Source organism: Triticum aestivum, chromosome 5D (assembly GCF_018294505.1).
Source record: "Triticum aestivum cultivar Chinese Spring chromosome 5D, IWGSC CS RefSeq v2.1, whole genome shotgun sequence".
Lineage (NCBI taxonomy): Eukaryota > Viridiplantae > Streptophyta > Magnoliopsida > Poales > Poaceae > Triticum > Triticum aestivum.
Genome location: NC_057808.1, coordinates 417,594,982 through 417,614,509, shown reverse-complemented (window position 1 = coordinate 417,614,509; position 19,528 = coordinate 417,594,982). Strand labels below are relative to the sequence as shown.

Below are 19,528 nucleotides of genomic sequence, written 5' to 3'. Positions count from 1 at the left end.
TAGAGCATCTACAGGCGGACTAGGCAAATTCAGGCCATCAAACGCCCGTGAACGCGCCCGCGGACGGGCGCGTCCGCGGGCATTGACCGATCACTCCTCAAATCGTGTCGTCCACATCCATGTATCTCATATCTGATCCCCTATATCCATAGTAAACCATGCAACGTCAATCAAAACCACATAGATCATTAAACAGACATAAAAACGAACATACGCAAGCACAATAGGTTCACTAAAAGATCACGAACGGATATTCAAAAGACCAAAATGACGGACAACTTTAAACTACATCTAAATGCTTGAAATTAAATTGAATAAAAAGGATCTTCACCATTTCGTCGCCGGCTCTTTCCCCTTCCAGTCGTCGGCGCAGCTGTAGCCGTCAGCCGCTGGTGGAGGATCGTCATGGCTCACGTCACGAGAGCCTCGCGAGGTTTGCCCTGCCTTGATATCTCCGCTCCTCGCGAGGCAACCTGGTGAGGTAGCTCCTGAGGAGGTCTTGCGTCGTCCACCTCGCGAGGCTTGGCCCCTCGCGAGGGTCTTGAATGCCTCGTTGATGAAGATGGGCCATACAGGCCTGCAGCACAGCGAGGGTCTTGAATGCCTCGTTGATGAAGATGGGCCATATAGGCCTGCAGCACAGCCACGCCGTGGGACGCAGGTAGGCAAGTCTGGTGACCCCCATTCCTAGAACGCCGACAGTAGCCCCCGGGCCCAAAGTGCGCTCGGGCTTGGCTTCGCGGCGAAGCCAAAGGTGAAGCGCGGAGCGCCGCAGGCCCCAAAAGCCTGCGGCCTTGGTCGACGTGTGGCGGTTGATTGGACGTGGGCGTCTCCGCTTCCCCACGCTACCTCGGCAACTGCTCGACTTGACAAGTCCCTGCAACATGCAAGGAAAACCATCATTACCTGTGATCATGGGAGGCGCCGGTTGGCCTTCTTCCGCTATAAATGGGGAGGGGGCAGAGCCCCCGTCGCCCATCTCTTCCTTGTTCGCTTGCTTCTTTCCTCCTCTACTCCATTGCTAATAGCAATGGCGCCGATCCGAAGGTTCTCCGCTTACGAGAAAGGAAAGGCCCCACGCGATGATCCGGGGCCGCTCCCGCCGAAGAAGAGGCCGGTTCATCATCGTGATGAGGTGGCGATGCAGGTGATGACGAGGCCTTGGTGCGAGCAGCCTCCTCCATGGTTCCCGCTACCCTTGTACGCCCAAGCCGGGGGCTCAGGAGGAGGAAGCGACGAGCGGCACCGCCCGCGCCGCGCCCGTGGTTGTCCTGCGATGGCGGCGCGTGCCGTTGCTACTGGAATCCACGCCGCTGATTCCTCGCTCGAGCTTGTGCTATGGGCGCCGATGCCTCCAAGCTCTTGGATCCACTTCCCGCGGTTCTTCTCTGACGTGATGCCGCCGAGGGGGCCCCTCGAGCTCTGGCTACAGCATGCTGACTGTGATGCTCCGGCGACCAGAGCAGAGGTCGAAGCGGTCCCCTCCGGCAAGATCTTCATGACCAACTTCGAGTATGATAGCACATCCACGCTTTTCTTCAAGGTCTTCAATGCGGAGGGCCGCCGCCTGGAGTGTTGCCCTGGATGAGAGCGCCAGGATGACGCGCGCTCCGCTCGTGGCTACCCCAGCAGTAGCGGTCCCCCCTGAGTCCAGCGGTTCTCCTGAGCTCTACGAGACTCCGGAGACGAGCGACGACAGCTACATCCCCCCGAGCTCTCGTCGCGCCCGGAGCTGGGCTGCGGCGTCTAGCCGCCGCTGATCTGGATGGGGTTGGCGCCGGCCTCCCGCGGCCCACCGTTGATGATGGCGTCCGCCACGAGAGGGTGTAGATAGGATCCCTCTAAGTTTTCGTCTTTTGTTCCCTGCGAAGAATCATGGAGTGCCCCGTGGGGGTGTGTAAAGGAGTCTGTAATGTCTTTTGTGTATATATTCCTTGCTATGAGAATTTGCGGACCCATGTCCTGTTAAGGCTCGGACTCCCCTTTCCAACCTCGCGATAGCTTGTTGCTCTACGCTGACAGGTCCCGGTCCCCAGGTAGGCTGCAGCCGTCGCTGGTATGCCAGGTCACGTGCCGTGGTCAAGTCCAGGAGGTGAGCGGCCCAAGGTCCAGTAAGAGCCCCTGAGGCGCGATGCTCAGGAGGTCCCCTTTAGCGCTCAAGCAGCCATGGTAGGGCAAGAAATGGAGGCGACGTGGCCGCAACAGGGATGTGGTGAGCGTAGCACCTAGGCTCCAACGATTAGCCAATCTGAACGCGAGACTTATCTTGGTGGTCTGGGGCTGAGTCCTCGCGATGCGCCAGGCTCATGCGCAAGCTTCCGCAGCATAGCTAGGTCGGGCCCATACGAGTCTCCCTTCCCCCATGTTCTCCTTAGTGCTCTAGTCCTTAGGTCCTAGCCCTCGAGCGAGCTCAGCCGCCGCTGGTATGCCAGGTCGCGATGCCGTGGTCAAGGCCAGGGGGTGAGGGCTGGAGAGCCAGTAAGAGCTCCTGAGTCGCGATGCTCAGGAGCCCCCCTTTTAACGCGCAAGCGGATTGCACGAGAGGGAAGGAAGCTCGCGGTACCGCCTGCTATCCTCCGCATGAGATCCCTGCGAACCAGCATAACGAGAAACACGGTTTGCCGTTACGGCTGCCAGCCCGCCACTGGTTGCTCCACGAGGAAATGAAGGCACTGAGGGCCTGGTGAGGTGACGTGCGCGGAGCGTGCCGCGAGCCAGAGCTCGAGCGCTCAGGTTTGTCGACGTGGCAGGGACGGACCCATGCACCAGCGCCGTGCCAGTGTGAGTAGCCCCCGTGGGAGGTGATAGTCGAGCAGGCGACAGTCATGGACAGGCTAAGCATGAAAGGCAGATCAGCTTAGGTAAATGCAGAAAGATACATGTCACTGGGTCAGGCCCGAGCGGCTTGGGGATGATGCAGCCCGAGGGGCGCCCCCAGCAAGGTAAGCTAAAGACATAAGCTAAAGGGATACATGCCACAGGGACGGACCCACGCGGCCTGGGAATAATGCAGCCGGAGGGGCGCTCCCAGCTGAATGAACTTGGAAAATATCACCTGGCTCTATTGATGAAGGGATGTCGGAGCGGCTGAAGGTACGCGGCGAAGGGGTTGCTCCTCACGAGCCACCAGGGCCCTGAGCCTCGGGAGGCTCTGGGGGCTCAGACGGTTCCTTGAGGACCGTCTCCATCTCCGTGAGGACGGCGCGGTGCCTGGCCTCCTGAGATGCCAGGGTGCGCCGCAAGTTGCGCTGGTAGACGAACGACACGCTCGGCAAGCCAAACATCATGCGAACGTAGCTGTGCGGTGGACCCTCGCAGCGGCCCACGCGAGAAGGCCAGAAGAGCTCCTGAGAAGCGGCCCTGTTGAGCCCTGGGACGTCGATGCAGACACGCAGCCCGGCATCCTCACCTGGATGGGGAGCTGCGCCTCGTGAGCGGCGGTCGCCGCGCATGGCCCTTGCGTCTTGCAGTTCCTGACTGGTCTTGGTGATGAACTCCTGAGCGGTGGGAACCCTTTGCCATGTGTTCTCCTGAGGGAAACGTGCCATGAAGCACGCCTCCAAGTGGTGCCCGAGCGCCTCCCTCGTGATGTCGGCAAGGTCTGAGGCCCTCCAAGAGAAAGCCCCCGAGCCCTGCCCGAGGAGGGCGCTGGGCGCGCCTTCCTATGCGACAGAGGGAGGCGCCCCTGGAGCGGGCGCTGATCCTGACGAGGTGCCAGCCGCGACGCCACCCTCCTGAGGTCCGGCACGGCGCAGCTGCTTATTCTTCTTGGGGATGGCCTCTGGAGGGCCCTCGCCCTTGCTGTCGGGGTCATCGATTGCTGCAGCTTGAAAGGCACGCTCAAGGGAGCATACCGCGTCTCTTTCCTCGCATGGGACCGTGATGATTCCGCCGCTTCCCGGCATCTTGAGGACGTTGTAGCCGTGGTGGGTCACCGCCATGAACTTGGCCAGGGCTGAATACCCAAGGATGGCGTCGTATAGTAGACGGATGTGCGCGACGTCGAAGTCGATGAGCTCGGTGCGGTAGTTCTTGTGTTCTCTGAAGGTGACAGGGAGGCGGACCTGCCCTATTGGTGTGGTGGAGCCGTCGGTCACTCCTCAGAAAGGCTTGGTAGGCTGAAGCTGGTTATATGGCACTTCGAGGTTGTCGAACGTGTCGACGGACAGGACATTGAGCCCTGCTCCGCCGTCGATGAGGGTCTTGGTGACTTGCACGTTGCTTATGACTGGTGAGCACAGCATCGGGAGGGCGCCAGTGGTGGCCGCACACTTAAGCTGATCTGCCGAGTTAAAGGTGATGGCACACTGGGACCACCTTAGCGGGCGCGTGGCCTCAAGCTTGGGGAGGACTGCATTCACCTCACGAGCAAACTGTTTGAAGATACGCTGCGAGGCTGGGGCCTGAGCTCTGCCCAAGATGCAGGCGATGGCGCGCGACTCCTGGAAGCCCCCAGCCCCTCGTCCTGATGGTGGTCGTCACTCCTTATTGGCGGTGGCGGCAGTGGGGAGGAGACCGGCGTTGCCCTGAGGACGATCCTCACGAGGCTGGTCTCTCCAGGCGCCCTCGCGAGGATGATCCTACCAGCGGTCCTCACGAGGCCGGTTGCGCCACTCCTGGCGCGGGCCACGGTCGTCCCAGCGTCCGCCTCCACGTCCTCCTCCTCGGTCGTAGCTCCGGTCGCCGCGCTCGGGGCGTCGACTGAAGCGTCCCTCACGAATGGCTCTGAGATCTTGACAGTCGCTGGTGTTGTGGGTGTTCAGGTTGTGGAAGGCGCAGAACGGTCGGCTGCTCTTGGATGACTCGGGCTGATCTCTGCCTTGCTTGGTGTCCGGCTCTGCTGCGAGCACGGTTGCCTCCTTGCGCTTCACGTCCTTGGCCTTGGCTTTCTTCTCCTCCGGGCCTGCAGTTGGCAGCTCGAGGAGGGAGAGGTGCCCTTCCTCAGCTCTTGCGCACTTGGTCGCCAGGTTGAACAGCTCCTGAGATGTGCACAGCTCCTCGTGGATAGCGAGCTACTCCTTCATCTTGATGTCGCGGACGCCGTCAGAGAACGCGGAGATGATGGCCTCGTCCGTGACCTTGGGGATCTTGAGGCGAGTGTTGTTGAAGCGCTGGATGTACTTATGGAGGGTCTCTCCTGGTTGTTGCTTGATGCGGCGCAGGTCACCCGCGGCCGGCAGACGGTCGCGAGTGCCCTGGAAGTTGGCGATGAAGCGGTCGCGCATCTCGTCCCAGGAGGAGATCGAGCCCTGAGGCAGGTTCAGGAGCCATGAACGGGTGCCGTCTTTGAGTGCCATAGGGAACCAGTTCGCTATGACCTTCTCGTCGCCGTTGGCCGCCTTGATGCTCAGCTCGTAGAGCTGCAAGAACTCCGCGGAGTCGAGGGTGCCATCGTAGCGAGGGGCGGATCTGGCTTGAACTTGCCCGGCCAGGCGACGCTACGCAGCTCGGGGGTGAAGGCGCGGCAACCGGCCGTGGTCGCCGGGGCCTGTCTTGGAGGTGCAGCTTGATCTTGACGCCCACGCGCCGCTACGGCAAGTGGCGCGGGGGCCTACCGCGGCAGACGATCCTGGCGCGGTGGTGCGAGGAGGGGCGGAGCGTTCTCTTGCGGTCGAGGAACTTCTTGACAGCTTACTTCTTCACGCGCGGGCGCCGGACGCGGCGGATCACGTCGCGGTAGCGCACGCCTTTGCGCCAAGGCGCCATCTTGGGGCAGAGGTGGTGGAGGCGCTCCATGAGCTGCGTCGCCTGAAGCTGGCGGAGGGCCTGGCGGAGAGAGGGACGGCGCAGGGGAGCCCCCTGCGGCCCGGACAAGCTCAGCGATGCGGTCGAGCCAGTCATCGTAGAGGTCGTCGACCGGGCGGTAGCGCAGGAGCTCGTGCACCATGAGGAGCGCGGCCCGTGCGTCCATGGGAGCGCGACGAGCATGGGATGAGGAACCGGCCGGGTTCAGCGACGGAGTGGCGGTGCGGCCGTCCTGCTGCACCGAGGGGTACAACGAAGATGCTTGCTGCTCGTTCCCCGTCGGGCCAGTGGCGGCGTTGGCGGCAGGAGACGGAGAACGACGAGGTGGCCCACCGACGGGAGCCGTCCGAGCGACGCGGGTGGCCAGGACAGCCCGGTGCTCAGCACGAGCACGGCGAGCGTCCGCCATGAAGACGACGGAGCAACTAGACGCGAACGACGGAAAGGAAGCTTCGGCGCACCCCTACCTGGCGCGCCAAATGTCGGATCATGGGTTCCGGCAAAACCCTCAAGGTTCGAACACTGGGGTGCGCGCGAAGGTTTCCTCCCTACCGATCTACGCCCTAACTCGCTAAGATCTCGCGGACGAACTCGAAGAACTCGCAACACAAAGACACAAGATTTATACTGCTTCGGGCCACCGTTGTGGTGTAATACCCTACTCCAGTGTGGTGGTGGTGGATTGCCTCTTGGGCTGATGATGAACAGTACAAGGGGAAGAACAGCCTCCTGAGGTTGAGGTGTTCGTGTGCTCTGCGTGTGGCTAGGGGTTTGCTCCAGATCAGATTCCCTCCCCCTACCGTGGTGGCTAGTTCTACTTATATAGGCCCTGGTCCTCTTCCCAAATATTGAGTGAGAAGGGAGCCAACAACGGCCAATTCAAAAGGGGACAGCTAGTACAGCTTATCCTGACAAAAGCAGTCTTCGCCTGCAAAAGGCTCTGGCGATGACGCCGTCTTGGGCTCCATGATGACCTCCGTCCTGCTGGTCTTGGTCTCGTTGCACCGATATGGAAACCTTTGCCTGATGCCTCGGTACTCCGCGCCTGCTCTTGCCTCCTTAGCACCAAAGAGGAAACAAGGACGCTGGGCGCGCTGGCGCCCGCCTGGCGCCCGTCTGATCCTGATCGTCATGGCTCACGTCACGAGAGCCTCGCGAGGTTTGCCCTGCCTTGATATCTCCGCTCCTCGCGAGGCAACCTGGTGAAGCAGCTCCTGAGGAGGTCTTGCGTCGTCCGCCTCGCGAGGCTTGGCCCCTCGCGAGGGTCTTGAATGCCTCGTTGATGAAGATGAGCCATACAGGCCTGCAGCACAGCCACGCCGTGGGCCGCAGGCAGGCAAGTCTGGAGACCCCCGTTCCCAGAACGCCGACAGGGACGGCGTGGGGGAGGCGCGGACAGCGTAGCCCTCGCCGCGCTGCACACGGGCCGGGAGGAGCCAGCGCCGGCGGGGGAGAGGCGAGGCGGCCGGTCCGGAACTGCCCCCGTGTCCATCTTGGACCTCTTGATGGCAATGCGGAGGGCCAGCTCCTCGTCGGAGTCGGAGCGACTGCGACGCTTGACGTGATCGTCAGAGTGGATTGAATCGAAAAAATCGGATGGGAGAAGAAGAGACGAAGCGCGAGCAGAGTGAGGTAGGTTTTCCGGATTGGGAATATTTGTGAGGACGAAGTAGGGTCAAGGTGTGCCGGGTTGACGTGTTGGACGCGCCCGGACGCGTCCGGGCAGCCCCATATCAGCCCTATATTTGGGCTGAATATGAGGGGCGCCAGACGGCCCGAGCGTTTGAGGCTCATTTGAGTCGTTCGGCTGAATTACATTTTCGTGACCGGTCAGTGACCGACGGCCCGCCTGAAATGTTTGAGGCCGGTTTGGGACGCTGATGTTCTTACCTCACTGCCTCATCACCCTTACGTTTACGCGATCGACCGGTGAGAAGGGGCGGGCGCAACAAACACGTCCATCTCGGGGATTCGATTTCAAGTGCAAACTACATATACGTGACGGCGATGTCCGGGGGACATCGAATATTTAAGCGCCCAGTTCAAATCTCGCCACACTAGGACGGGACAGCGACCACGGCCAATTTGGCCGCGATCTTGCTGCAATGGCTCTACCCGCGTGGTGGCTTGACTAACGATTTACTTACGCACCGATGCCTGTACTGACATCAATTTGATAGTAGTACTCCGTTAAGGCCGTAGGCCCAGGCAAGCACGCAGCACGGACATGACTGCGACCTGTGGTACGTACGTACGTACACTCTGGAGTGTGTATGGTATACAAACGGAAATAATTGCACGGCCTTCTCCGGCCAGATGAAAGGAAGCACAGGATCCCCAACGATCGTAGGCAAGAAAGCAGCGCCGTTCCTCTAGTCCCTGGCGGCTCCAACCCTAGCCGCCGCAAGGAGACGCCAATTTTTCAGCGCCGTCCTCCGGCGGCTCCTCTCCACCGGCGACTTCGGTTATCGGTGGTGAGGGGGGTCGGTGGATCCACGCGTGTGGATCGTTTTTACTTCCTCGTAGTCTAGGTTTTTAGACTGTTCATCGTCTTGCCTTCGGCGGCGACGATGACGGTGGTGAATAAAGATTTTTCGGATCCTTTACTGATGAGGCCATCGGCCCTATGGTTGGAGATGGATTTGGAAACCAGTTTGTTCAAGCAAGGATGGCGTAGCGGCGGCGGCATCCTCGTGGTGAACCTGTGTCCTCGGGCTCCGCCGTTGCGACGGTGTCTGCTCCAGCGTCGACGTGGAGCTTGGGAGGTAGTCTAGGAGCGGATGCAGATTGTGGTCTGCATCGACGACATCTGGAAGATGGAACGTGTGCTGAGTTCGTGGTTCGTGGATGGCAGGTATGGTTTCCTCCTTCGGCGTCTTAGTCGTGGTGGGGTGCTAGACCTAGAGTTCAATGGCATGTCCGGGGTGTTGCCCCGGTCTGATTCGTTCAACGGCAATGACTTCATTTTTGGTGAGCCACCTTGGAGGTTCGCAAAGCTGCATATCAGCGATGGAGCCGCGTCGAGTTCGGGTGAGGAGGTATCTGTCATTCTTTTCTTCGGTAGCTGCTGTGGTGGTGCCGGAGGCAGGTGACGGACGTTGTTGTCAAGCTCAAAGATGTTCTGCTATCTTTTCAGTTTTATCATGTCGGTTATTACGTGACTTGTATTTTGATCTTTATGATATAAATGAGACACGTATTACCTTGAAAAGAATGAAAGAAACACCCTGGTAGCTACAAAGCCAAAGAGATATGTCAATTTCTGCTTTGGGGAGTGTCCGAATCCTGCTCGACTAGTCGTGGGTAGTGTAAGGCGGACGTCCCACATAGTCCTGCATCAATAGAGGGTTGGTTCAAATTGAACTAAATCTAAGGGGAGCAATAATAACTAGCGTATATCTATTTTGACTATGATGCGGGGCGGATCGGGCGCCGCTCTCCACACGTAGGTAGAGGTATAACTCTTTGTCCATTGTATGCCTGAGCCCAATCAGGCAAGCTAATATGTGCGGCTAAACTATTGTTTGAGTTCCTAATAAAGTACTAAGTCATACACTTTAACCGTATGATGGGTGAATGTACAAGAAACTCTTTGTTTAAACAATTGAAGTCTTCTACTCTGAACTATTGAAATCATTTTTCTTTGACCATGTTATAAAACGAGTTCAATTTTGCATTTCTTAAAAATACTACCCGATGATATATATTTCTTGAAGTGTGTTGAGCTTGTTGTTGGGTACCCATCGGGCATTGATACCCACAGGCCACAGGGTATGGGCACAAACAAGGTTTTGTACCCGGGGGCTTGGGTATGGGCAATACATTAGCCCTGTTTGTTTTAGCTTTAGGCACCAGATTCTTGTGGAAAAAAACTCAGAAGTTAGAATAACAACCATTTGGAATCAACTTTGCAAATGAAACTGAATGGATTCACACCATTTTCAGGGCAATTGCTTGAAGCGTGTCCAGGTGTACTTGAGAGGCAAACCAAATTCGGCTTTGCCAGCGAACCAAATCCATAGGTGATTCAAAGCCAACTGAAGCTGAAACAAACAGGGTCATTGATGCCATGAGCATGTAGGGTATGGGTATGGGATTGTTGTACCTGTCTCATACCCGATCCATTGCCATCCTATTTGTTAAATGAAGCTTGTGGAGTGTCCTTGCAGAAAAGTGTAGAAAGAATTGAAGGAGTATAGATGGTTAAGAAGTTGCTTTAGGAGAACTTCGCAAGGAGACATGGCAGGAATTTCACGGTGCTCGTGATTCGGTGAATGGATGTCAAATTTGGTATTGTAGATACTGATATATTTTTTCTAAAATCTTGGTCAAACATGCATATGTTTGATTTTTGAAAAAACGAATACGCCTTATATTTTAAAACAAAGGCAGTAACAAGTAGAAAAGTTGCACCTAGGTTACTTAGATGGGCCAGAGGGGTCTCGGCAAGAGGGTGGAGTGAGTTACCCCTCCTTGCTTGTAACTCCTTTTCCTTTGTTTTGTACTGCCTCTGCAGAAATACCTAATGGAGCTCGAGCTCCATGGTGCTCTTTACTTGAAAACTTCAAAAAGAAAATTTTCAGTTTCAGAAAATGCTGGAAAAAAGTTACACATATACATATGGATGTATACTACTCGTCTGCAAAGTTTCATGATGAAACACTTTTTTTATGTGACGTACACAAAAAATGACAAAATCACATATTTCTAGCACATGTACTATTCACTAAAATCACTTGATTTTGATTTTTTGTGTACATGCCACATAAAGAAGTATTCCGTGCTAGAATTTCACACAAACCTTGTATACATCTATAACCACTTGTGTATTTTGCAGAATTTTTTAACTCTTAAAAATTGTTTTCTAAAACTTAAAAAAAATGATTGTTTGAAAATAAAGGGCTCCATGGAGCCCGAAAGCAAAAAAAAATCCACTCTCCTAGCTCAGTAACTAAATATATTATAGAGGTATTTTGACTTTAAGCACTTTGTATACCAATTTGCACCACACATTCATCAATTAACCAGTAAAAGTTGGCTCCACACGCAGCTTAGGGTTTCTCTACCTCCCGTCTGCACAGCCACCAGTCCGCATTGTCTCCGGTAGCCCTAGGGCCATTGGGGCGTGGTGGATCCCCACCCTTGCCGGCGGGAGGGCTATATTTTTTGACGTTTCTCTGATTTTTGTTATGGTTTTGTGTCCCACTCAAAAAGGCAAGATGGCGGCGGCTCCCAGAACATGGAATAACGTTCTCCCCGTCTAGCCCCCATCCCGGTGGTCTGTCTAGCATCGTTGGAGGGTGTGTGGAAGTGTGTCTTCGCCGGTTCTCGCAGGGTTCGGGCGGTCGTTGTCTTGGTGGATCTACTCGGATCCGGTCTATGTTCGTGTGTCTTCAGGTTAGGTCCTTCCAATCTACACGTTTCTTCAACGGTGGACGGTTGCTGTTCTGGTTCCCTAGTCCTAGGGAGCCATAGCATGACGACTTTTCGACTACCTACTACAACAAGTTTTGCCCCGCTCCGGAGAGGGAGGGGCGATGATGGCAGCGTGTCTTCGGCTCGCTTCATTGTTTGTACTCGTTGCTGGGTGGTCTTCGGATCTTGAAGTGATTTTTATTATATCTACTGTTCATTGTACAATCATGATTGAGGATAAATAGATAGTTTTTTTAAGAAAAAAACACCTTGTAAACTGCTGGCGATTTCTTGGATGAAAATCGCCAAGGAGGCTCCTTGTTTAAAGATGAAAATCAAGCAATGTGGCGTGAATCCATCTGCTGTCTGGGCGTAAAGTCAAGATAAGCGAGCTATATGAGCACCAACATCTTGACATGTTCCACTCGAACTCTGCTATTTCTCCCATTTGCATTGCTCACATGCCCGGGGCTGACTGGTTCCTTTTCGAAACTGGAAGTTGTGATCCAATGCAGCGGCGGGAAAGATAATACTCCCTCCGTTCCTAAATATTTGTCTTTCTAGATATTTCAACAAGTGACTACATACGGAGCAAAATGAGTGAATCTACACTCTAAAATATGTCTACATACATCCATAGGTGGTAGCCATTTGAAATGTCTAGAAAGATAAATATTTAGGAACTTAGGGAGTATTTACTAGCACCAGTAGTAGCTACTTACAATGCTGAGCCTCCATGAAGCTCCATGAAGCTCCGTCTTAGCTGGCTTAGCAAATGATTGTTAATTTAATGGAACCGCCAACATTGACACCATAAACTAGTTTTAGCATGATGCGTCCGGGTTTTGGGGGTCCCTTTCCTCATTTGGACGTGACGGCAGCTGCCTGCACCTAATCCGTAATGAGGGCAGGTTAATCGCCTCGCCATGCACGCGGACGAATTTGCTTGCAGAATGCGTATGGCAGCGGTGCGCCACATACGACGTAGCGTACATGGTTGAGCTCAGGCTATTCGATTCGATTCCGTGCATGTATGGCCCAATCGATGGAGCTATACTGGCTGTAGCTATACGGACGGAGTAGCTGCAGTTGATCGCTGGATGGATGGATGGGTTGGTGAGCAACGTGATCGATGCGCGCGTACGTGCCGTCACCTCTCTCCCTCCCGGGGAGGCCCGGCCCGGTTGCGCCGCACGAGGCCCGCGTGACGACGTGCCGCCGCAATCCGCGCGCGCCCCACAGTGGGCATGGGCAATGGAGCTACTGCTACTGAACTGAAGCAGCTCACGCGGCTCATGTGCCTGCCTACTCCTATACTAGAGTTGCTAGCTCGGCCGTCCGCTTCTCGTTGCCCACCGGATCGGAGCAAAACCGCATGGCCGTCACGTGCCACCCCATGCCGCAGCTGGCTCCCGCTCCACCGCCGATCGTCGCTCCCCCGGTCGTTTTGCGTGCCAGGCCAGCACAAATATCGTACTACTACTCCTACGTCCGTCTCCGTCCGGCTAGCCTTGGATGCCCCTCCACGACGAACGCCCGCAGTTACCGCGATCATCAATTTTGGCAGAAACGGCTGCACCGTTACTACTTCTCCCTCAGCACTGATGATGCGCGCCGTATCATCATCAACGCCATTAATCAAATCGAATTGAATCGATCGCCCTGGTTATTACGGTTCGCATTCCCCTCCCGCGATGGAGCTCCGTCCGTCCGTCCGTCGCCCTTGCCGCCTTTCCTGCGGCTATAAAACCGGGCCACGCCCCGACCATGACTCCCCAACTTCAACGCACGCACCACCCCAAAAGCCCCAACAACACCCGAACCAAAGCAAGGCAGGCGAAGAATCCATGGCGACCCCCGACGACTCCGCCGCCAGCTGGCTGCTGTACCTTTCGCTGGCCGCCAAATGCGGCGGCGACCACCCCGGCCGCCTCGCCGGCCTCCTCGCGGTCTGCGCCGCCGCCTTCGCCATCACCTGCCTCCTGCACTGGTGCTTCCCCGGCGGCCCGGCCTGGGGCAGGTGGTGGCTCACCCGCCGCCTCAAGGGCTCCCTCGTCCCGGGGCCCAGGGGCCTGCCGCTGATCGGCAGCATGTGGCTCATGACTGGCCTCGCCCACCGCAAGCTCGCCGCCGAGGCCTCGCGCCTTGGCGGCCGCGCCAAGAGGCTGATGGCCTTCTCCCTCGGCGAGACACGGATGGTGGTTGCCGCGCACCCGGACGTGGCCAGGGAGATCCTCAACAGCCCGGCCTTCGCCGACCGCCCCATCAAGGAGTCGGCGTACGGGCTCCTGTTCCACCGCGCCATCGGCTTCGCGCCCCACGGCGCGTACTGGCGCGCGCTCCGCCGCGTCGCCTCCACGCACCTCTTCTCCCCGTGGCAGGTCACCGCGTCCGCTCCCCAGCGCGCGGTCATCGCGCACCAGATGGTGGCGGCCCTCGTCAGCGCCGGCGCCGGGGTCGAGGTCCGGCGCGTGCTACGGCGCGCGTCGCTGCACAACGTGATGTGGTCCGTGTTCGGCCGCCGCTACGACCTGGGCACCGGCAAGGAGAGCTATGAGGTCCGCGAGCTGAGCCGCCTGGTGGACGAAGGCTACGACCTGCTGGGCCAGCTCAACTGGTCCGACCACCTCCCCTGGCTGGCCCGCTTCGACCCGCAGGGCACACGCGCCCGGTGCTCCCGTCTCGTCCCCCGCGTGAACAGCTTCGTCGGGCGCATCATCGACGACCACCGCTCCGCCGCTCCGTCAGCCGCCGTCAAGGACTTCACCGACGTCCTGCTCTCCCTCCAGGGCGGCGACAGGCTCGCCGACGCCGACATGACCGCGGTGCTCTGGGTGTGTGCAACCGAACCCAAACTAACTCCCAAAGCGTACACAGCCACGCACGTTTCGTTTCGTTCCAGTCCTCTGATACGTTCATCTTTGGTGTGCAGGAGATGGTGTTCCGCGGGACTGACACAGTGGCGGTGCTGATGGAGTGGGTGCTGGCCCGGCTGGTGCTGCACCCGGACGTGCAGGCGAGGGTGCACGAGGAGCTGGACCGCGCGGTGGGGCGCGACCGTGCCGTGACCGAGTCCGATGCGGCCTCCCTCCCCTACCTCCACGCCGTCATCAAGGAGACACTCCGTGTTCACCCGCCCGGTCCGCTGCTGTCCTGGGCCCGCCTCGCCACCTCGGACATTCACGTTGACGGATTCCTCATCCCCGCTGGCACCACAGCCATGGTGAACATGTGGGCCATAACCCACGACCCCGACGTGTGGGCCGAGCCGGACGAGTTCCGCCCGGAGCGGTTCGTCGCCGGACAGCCGGCCGCCGAGCTCTCCGTCATGGGGTCGGACCTCCGCCTGGCGCCGTTCGGGGCCGGGCGGAGGAGCTGCCCCGGGAAGAGCCTGGCGATGGCGACGGTGGCGTTCTGGCTGGCGACGCTGCTGCACGAGCTGGAGTTCCTGCCGTCCCCCGACCCGGCGCGCGGCGTCCACCTGGGGGAGACCCTGAGGCTGTCGTGCGAGATGGCGGCCCCGCTGGCCGTGACGCCGAGGCCGCGACGCCCGGCGGCGTGATGACGCAGCGTGCCTACGTACGTGCGCGCGCGCGCCGCTAGCTGCCTAGAGGCGTTGTCGCTACCGGTCGGCTCGCTGGCCTGGTACCACGCACGCACGTACGCTTATCCTGATGAGCAACTCGCAAGGGATGAATTACCTAGTAGTAGTAGACTTCATATATGGACGTGCCAGGTGACGACCGTGATGTTTTTGCCTTCTTTTTGTTCGTTCCCAGTTATTATTTCGTTAGCCTTTTATTATTTTTCTTTTCTGCAACTGCCCTGTAAGATATTGCTAGCTGATGTATATATATATTCTACTACCTACTGGTACTAAGAAACAAATGTCTCTATCTTGTTATCATTATCCTATTCCGATCATAATGCTACTAGTGGTACCTGGTATGGTGAGACACAGTGGATCGGGTATTACGACGTGCAGACAGAGCTGGTAAATATCAAAATATGTACACCAACCAACAAACCAAGCATATCCAGGTCTACAGTGACAGTAGATTCTTGTCCCGTGATCAGTTGCAATGCAACGCTAAGTTATTGCAAATGCTGAAAATTTGCGTGTGTTTCTGAATTTGTGAGGATGGCATGAGCTACCAAATGTTGATCACCCCCTGGGCATTGCCAAAGCGCGCGGAAAACAACCGGGCAGCCGTTTCTACCCAAGCGCGTGCCTCCCTTATCCCCGCGCGTGCACCCATCCACACCGCCCAAAAAGCACTTCTCCAAGGCCACCAACAAGTTGCGCGCTACGCTACAACATCTGGAGCGCAAAGATTGCTCCGTGGTGAATCCGACCGCATGCACGCCACCATCTTTGTGCACGAACATCCAACGTTGCTGTCCTAAGCTAAAAATCTGTTACTGTTTGCTGCAGACGTTCGGTTGCGAGAAGAAGAATCACTGCCATATAAGCTCAGTCGTTCAGACATGGAGTTTCTACCCTTGGGTGCATATGCGCCCAGGGTGAACAGTAACATCGACTAAAATAAGATTTTGGGGACTTTTTTTTAGACAATAATTGTTGAATGCTTTACAAACATGCAAAATTTCTTGGTTAAAAAACATTTGTGGACATCTTCGTCAAAAAAAAGTTCTAAAAAGGGCATTTCTTGTTCAGACTTCTGTCGACGTTTTTCCATCAAGAAACTTTGCATGTTAGTAAAACATTTGTGGTGAAGCTGGTGTTGTGGCGGCGGTGGCGGGGTCTCCATCCAGCACGCGCGAGCCACTGCTGCCCGCGGCTGACGACGCACCATCCCTTGCTCCGGCTGGCGGCGGCCACCCGCGGCGGCGCACGTCCTATCTCTGGTGGTTACGTGGCAGCGGCACACCGGTGGCACTCCTGCATGGGCAGCTCCCATTGTCGCTTCCTCCCGCAGCTCCCATTGTCGCTTACTCCCGCAGCTCCCGTGGCAGCCCTTCCCCGGCCTGAAGGTGGCTCCGCCAGCCGTGTCCTCCTTGCCCCTTGCTGCCTTCACCGACGGCTGCCCGGTGTCGCATGGGCACTAACTGAGATCCACCTCTCCTAGCGCCACCCCTACACTCGACCTGCGGCTGATGGTGCGTCCCTGCTGGTTGCTCCTGTGGGAATGAATCAACATTCCTGCAAAACATTGGCCTTTTTATTCATTTTATTAGGTCTAGAATTAATTGACTAGATTTAATCGTAGGAAAAATGGCTAGCAACGATGAAGGACAGGGTTTTGGTGATTGCAACGTATACATGGCGGCAAACGCCTATTTGAACGTTCTCGATGAGCAACGGTTGTTGCAGGGCCCACCTGTCACATCCGAGACTGAGACCGGCATCGAGACCGGCGCTGAGACTGACACCGGTGCCGAGACCGGCACCGAGACTGGCGAAGCCGGTATAGAACCGAAACCAAAGAGGCAAGGTGCCCAAACCAGCTCATCACTACTAGACTGGTGGTCACGGAGGTGGACGACGGCAATTTTGAGCCAAAAGAGTCTGCGGAAGCGCGTGCGTACTACGCCAATCAAATAGGTTGCATCCTACGGGCAACCGCCACCATCAACGATGAGAAACTAAAGAAGATACCAGATATGAAGGAGTCCCTCCTAACTAAGCTGCACCAGGTATTCTTGTTCCCGGGCCGGGATGAAATCAAATATACTGATCCAGATAAAGACTCGACAATGAAGAAGATAAACAAACACGCCCTGGGCAAGTTTAGCGGCGTGTTGTCCGCCTGGAAAGTAAGGGTGAAAGCAAGGATCATCGACAAAAAGGAACCCTACTCCGAGATTGTAAAGGATAATCCGACAATTACGGAAGAGCAGTTTGAAATATTCAAGGCGGCTTGCGTTGCCGAAGCTGCCGAAGAAAAGTTGGAGTACATGAAGGGGCTTCAAGAGAGGAACATGGGGTGCCACCACCTCGGAAGCCGTGGTTACACGGGGAAGAGGTCCATATGGGCCAAGGAGGACGCGGAACGCGAAAGTCTGGGCATCCCAGACCCCTTGGCGGAGTTCACTGTCCCGCAGGAGCGTGACGTCATCAGGGCCAGGTAGCATTGGGACCCAGTCAAGAAGGTTTTCGAGATGGACGCGGTCACGATGGAGTTCATGAGACTGCTGGTAATTTTTAACTTACCCCCTAATTTTAGCTTCTGATCAATTCGACTACACGTTTAGTCATATTTCTAAACGATCGTTGTTCCTTTTGCAGAAAGAGCAGCACAGGATCGCGGCTCAAAGCAACTCGTCGTCTGAGGCGTTGGCGAGGCCCAAGTGGGACAACCCATTCAATCGGGCCTTGAACATATTGAAAGGACTCCCGGTGGACACTTGGCCGTCATATGGACGCGTGCACGGCGTCGGAGATGGCGCCACGTGGAAGAAGTACTACCGTGAGACCACAGAGGAGAGAAAGGAAAGACAGGGGTTAAATGAAGAAAACATCGACAAGAAGGTTGCGATTGCGGTTGATAAAAAATCAACCGAGACAGTCAAAGCAGCGGTAGCTGCGGCAAAAGAGGAAATTGCAGCTTCGTATAGTGTGTTGATTCCGTCTATCGTCAATTGAAGTAGGCAAATCCAAATAAAGAGGCAGCGGACTTTCCCCTTTCCAACTTCTTCGGGAGCAGCTCGACTAGTATTGCACTAGCACCTGCTCCCGCACCTGCTCCTGCACCGGCACCCGCACATGCTCCTGCACCGGCTCCCGCACCTGCTCATAGCAGCTCGTCCTCCGTCTCGGACGTGTTCGGCGGTGCTTCATCTTTGGCTGAGCTCGACGCCCTCACTGTACCTGTCACACCGGCCCTCTTCAATATATGTATAATCTCTCGTTTCCGTTGCCTTTCGGATGTCTCACACCGCAGACATGTCTTTGCAGGCCGACGTAACCCCATGCACCATACTGTACACCATCAACGGCCAGAAGGTGGACGTGGGGAAGGCGACGATAGTGAAGCCGAAGGAACAATTGTTCCACAGCCGGCCGATCCCCCCTGACGTCTTCAAAGTTTCCGTGGCCAGTGCCAAACTGGGCCACGAGAATTTGGCTCCTCCGGTACTAGGGGGAGATGACGACGAGACCCCGCGGCGGCTTGGCGATTGCAAGCGTTGGGTCCTGTTGTGGCTGAAGAGTCTGCTTCGCCTGGAGGCAGCCGGGAGCACACCCACGACCATGCAGCCTCAGCAAGGTATGAACATCAACACCCCACCTACCCAATTAGCGTCATATGTCGTGTCGGGTGACAGCGGACGGGGGGAGGAAGAGGCTCCATTAGTCGCTGATGACGTCACCTCCGTCGAAGAAGCAATGCATGATGCCATCGACGAGGATGACGATGACCCTCTACAGTATCTCAATACTAGCGCCTATGACGACGGAGGATTGATGGCTCGGTATGAGTACTCAGGGTTTGAGCATGATGAGTCGGTGCCTGAATTGCCGTAGGATGAGCTATTCTAGACGACCTTCCAATACCAAAGAAGCATAGGAAGAGATCGAGGAAAGGCAACAAAGCTGCTTCTATGATCTAGCAGCCTCCGCAGCCTCGGGTTCAAGACCGTATATCTGTCATGGGTGCGGCGAAATACCATATTCCCGGTGAACCGATCTTACCTAAGGCAGCGGTAGAGGCCATATACGGCGATCTCAAGTGACTTCATGACGATGCTGCGAAGAGAGAAAAGCCTGATCGCCTCGCAAAATCCAGGATACCTGCTCTACGTCGTTTGTCGTGGTTCTAAGGCTGACAGTAGAATGGGGGGTAGGTATGAGGAGGCAGGATCCCAGCTATGGCGAAGTTGTACACACAAGATTTATGAGTTCAGGCCCTTCACGGTGGAATTAATAGCCCTACGTGTCGGTGCCCGGAGTGGTCGACTAGATTATATGTGTGTGGAGTTACAGGGGGTGCGAACCCTTGTCCCTGAGGAGGGGGTGGCTTATATAGAGTTCGCCAGGCCCCTCCCGCCTCAGTTACACAGGGTTTAAGGTACATAAAGATGGAGCGTTTCTAGGAACGCCAATAATAAAGTGACATAAATGACCGTTAAGTCTACAGAGTAAATGTCCGACCGTTGCTGTACAGAGTGGCTTTAGATCTTCTGTCCGTCGAGTGACTTCTGCATCAGTCCAGTGACATTGAATCTTCCAAGTGGAATGCTTCTGGTCGAGTGGATGATGCTATCCCTTGAATGCTTCTGATTTTACAGTGATGTCCTAGGGGAGGGTGTCTAGATCAGGTCTATGACCCTACCCTAGGTACATAGCTTCATCATTAGCCCCCAAATGGTTCAGGGTTCGAGTGGAGAAGGAGTTGAAAATACTTCC

General features: G+C 56.3%; 1 protein-coding gene across 1 annotated transcript; it reads left to right on the top strand.

The window, feature by feature from the left end:
• Window positions 1-12,927: 12,927 nt before the first annotated feature.
• On the top strand, window positions 12,928-15,067 carry LOC123122270 (cytochrome P450 78A9). Its single transcript, XM_044542450.1, has 2 exons — window positions 12,928-13,994; window positions 14,093-15,067. The coding sequence occupies exons 1-2, from the start codon at window positions 13,008-13,010 to the stop codon at window positions 14,720-14,722; spliced, it is 1,617 nt and encodes a 538-aa protein (XP_044398385.1). The 5' UTR covers window positions 12,928-13,007; the 3' UTR covers window positions 14,723-15,067.
• The last annotated feature ends 4,461 nt before the right edge of the window (window positions 15,068-19,528 follow it).

Coding starts and splice junctions, on each gene's coding strand:
- LOC123122270 (XM_044542450.1), top strand. CDS start 13,008: ATGGCGACCCCCGACGACTCCGCCGCCAGCTGGCTGCTGTACCTTTCG. Junction 13,995..14,092: donor ACATGACCGCGGTGCTCTGG/GTGTGTGCAACC, acceptor TTTGGTGTGCAG/GAGATGGTGTTCCGCGGGAC.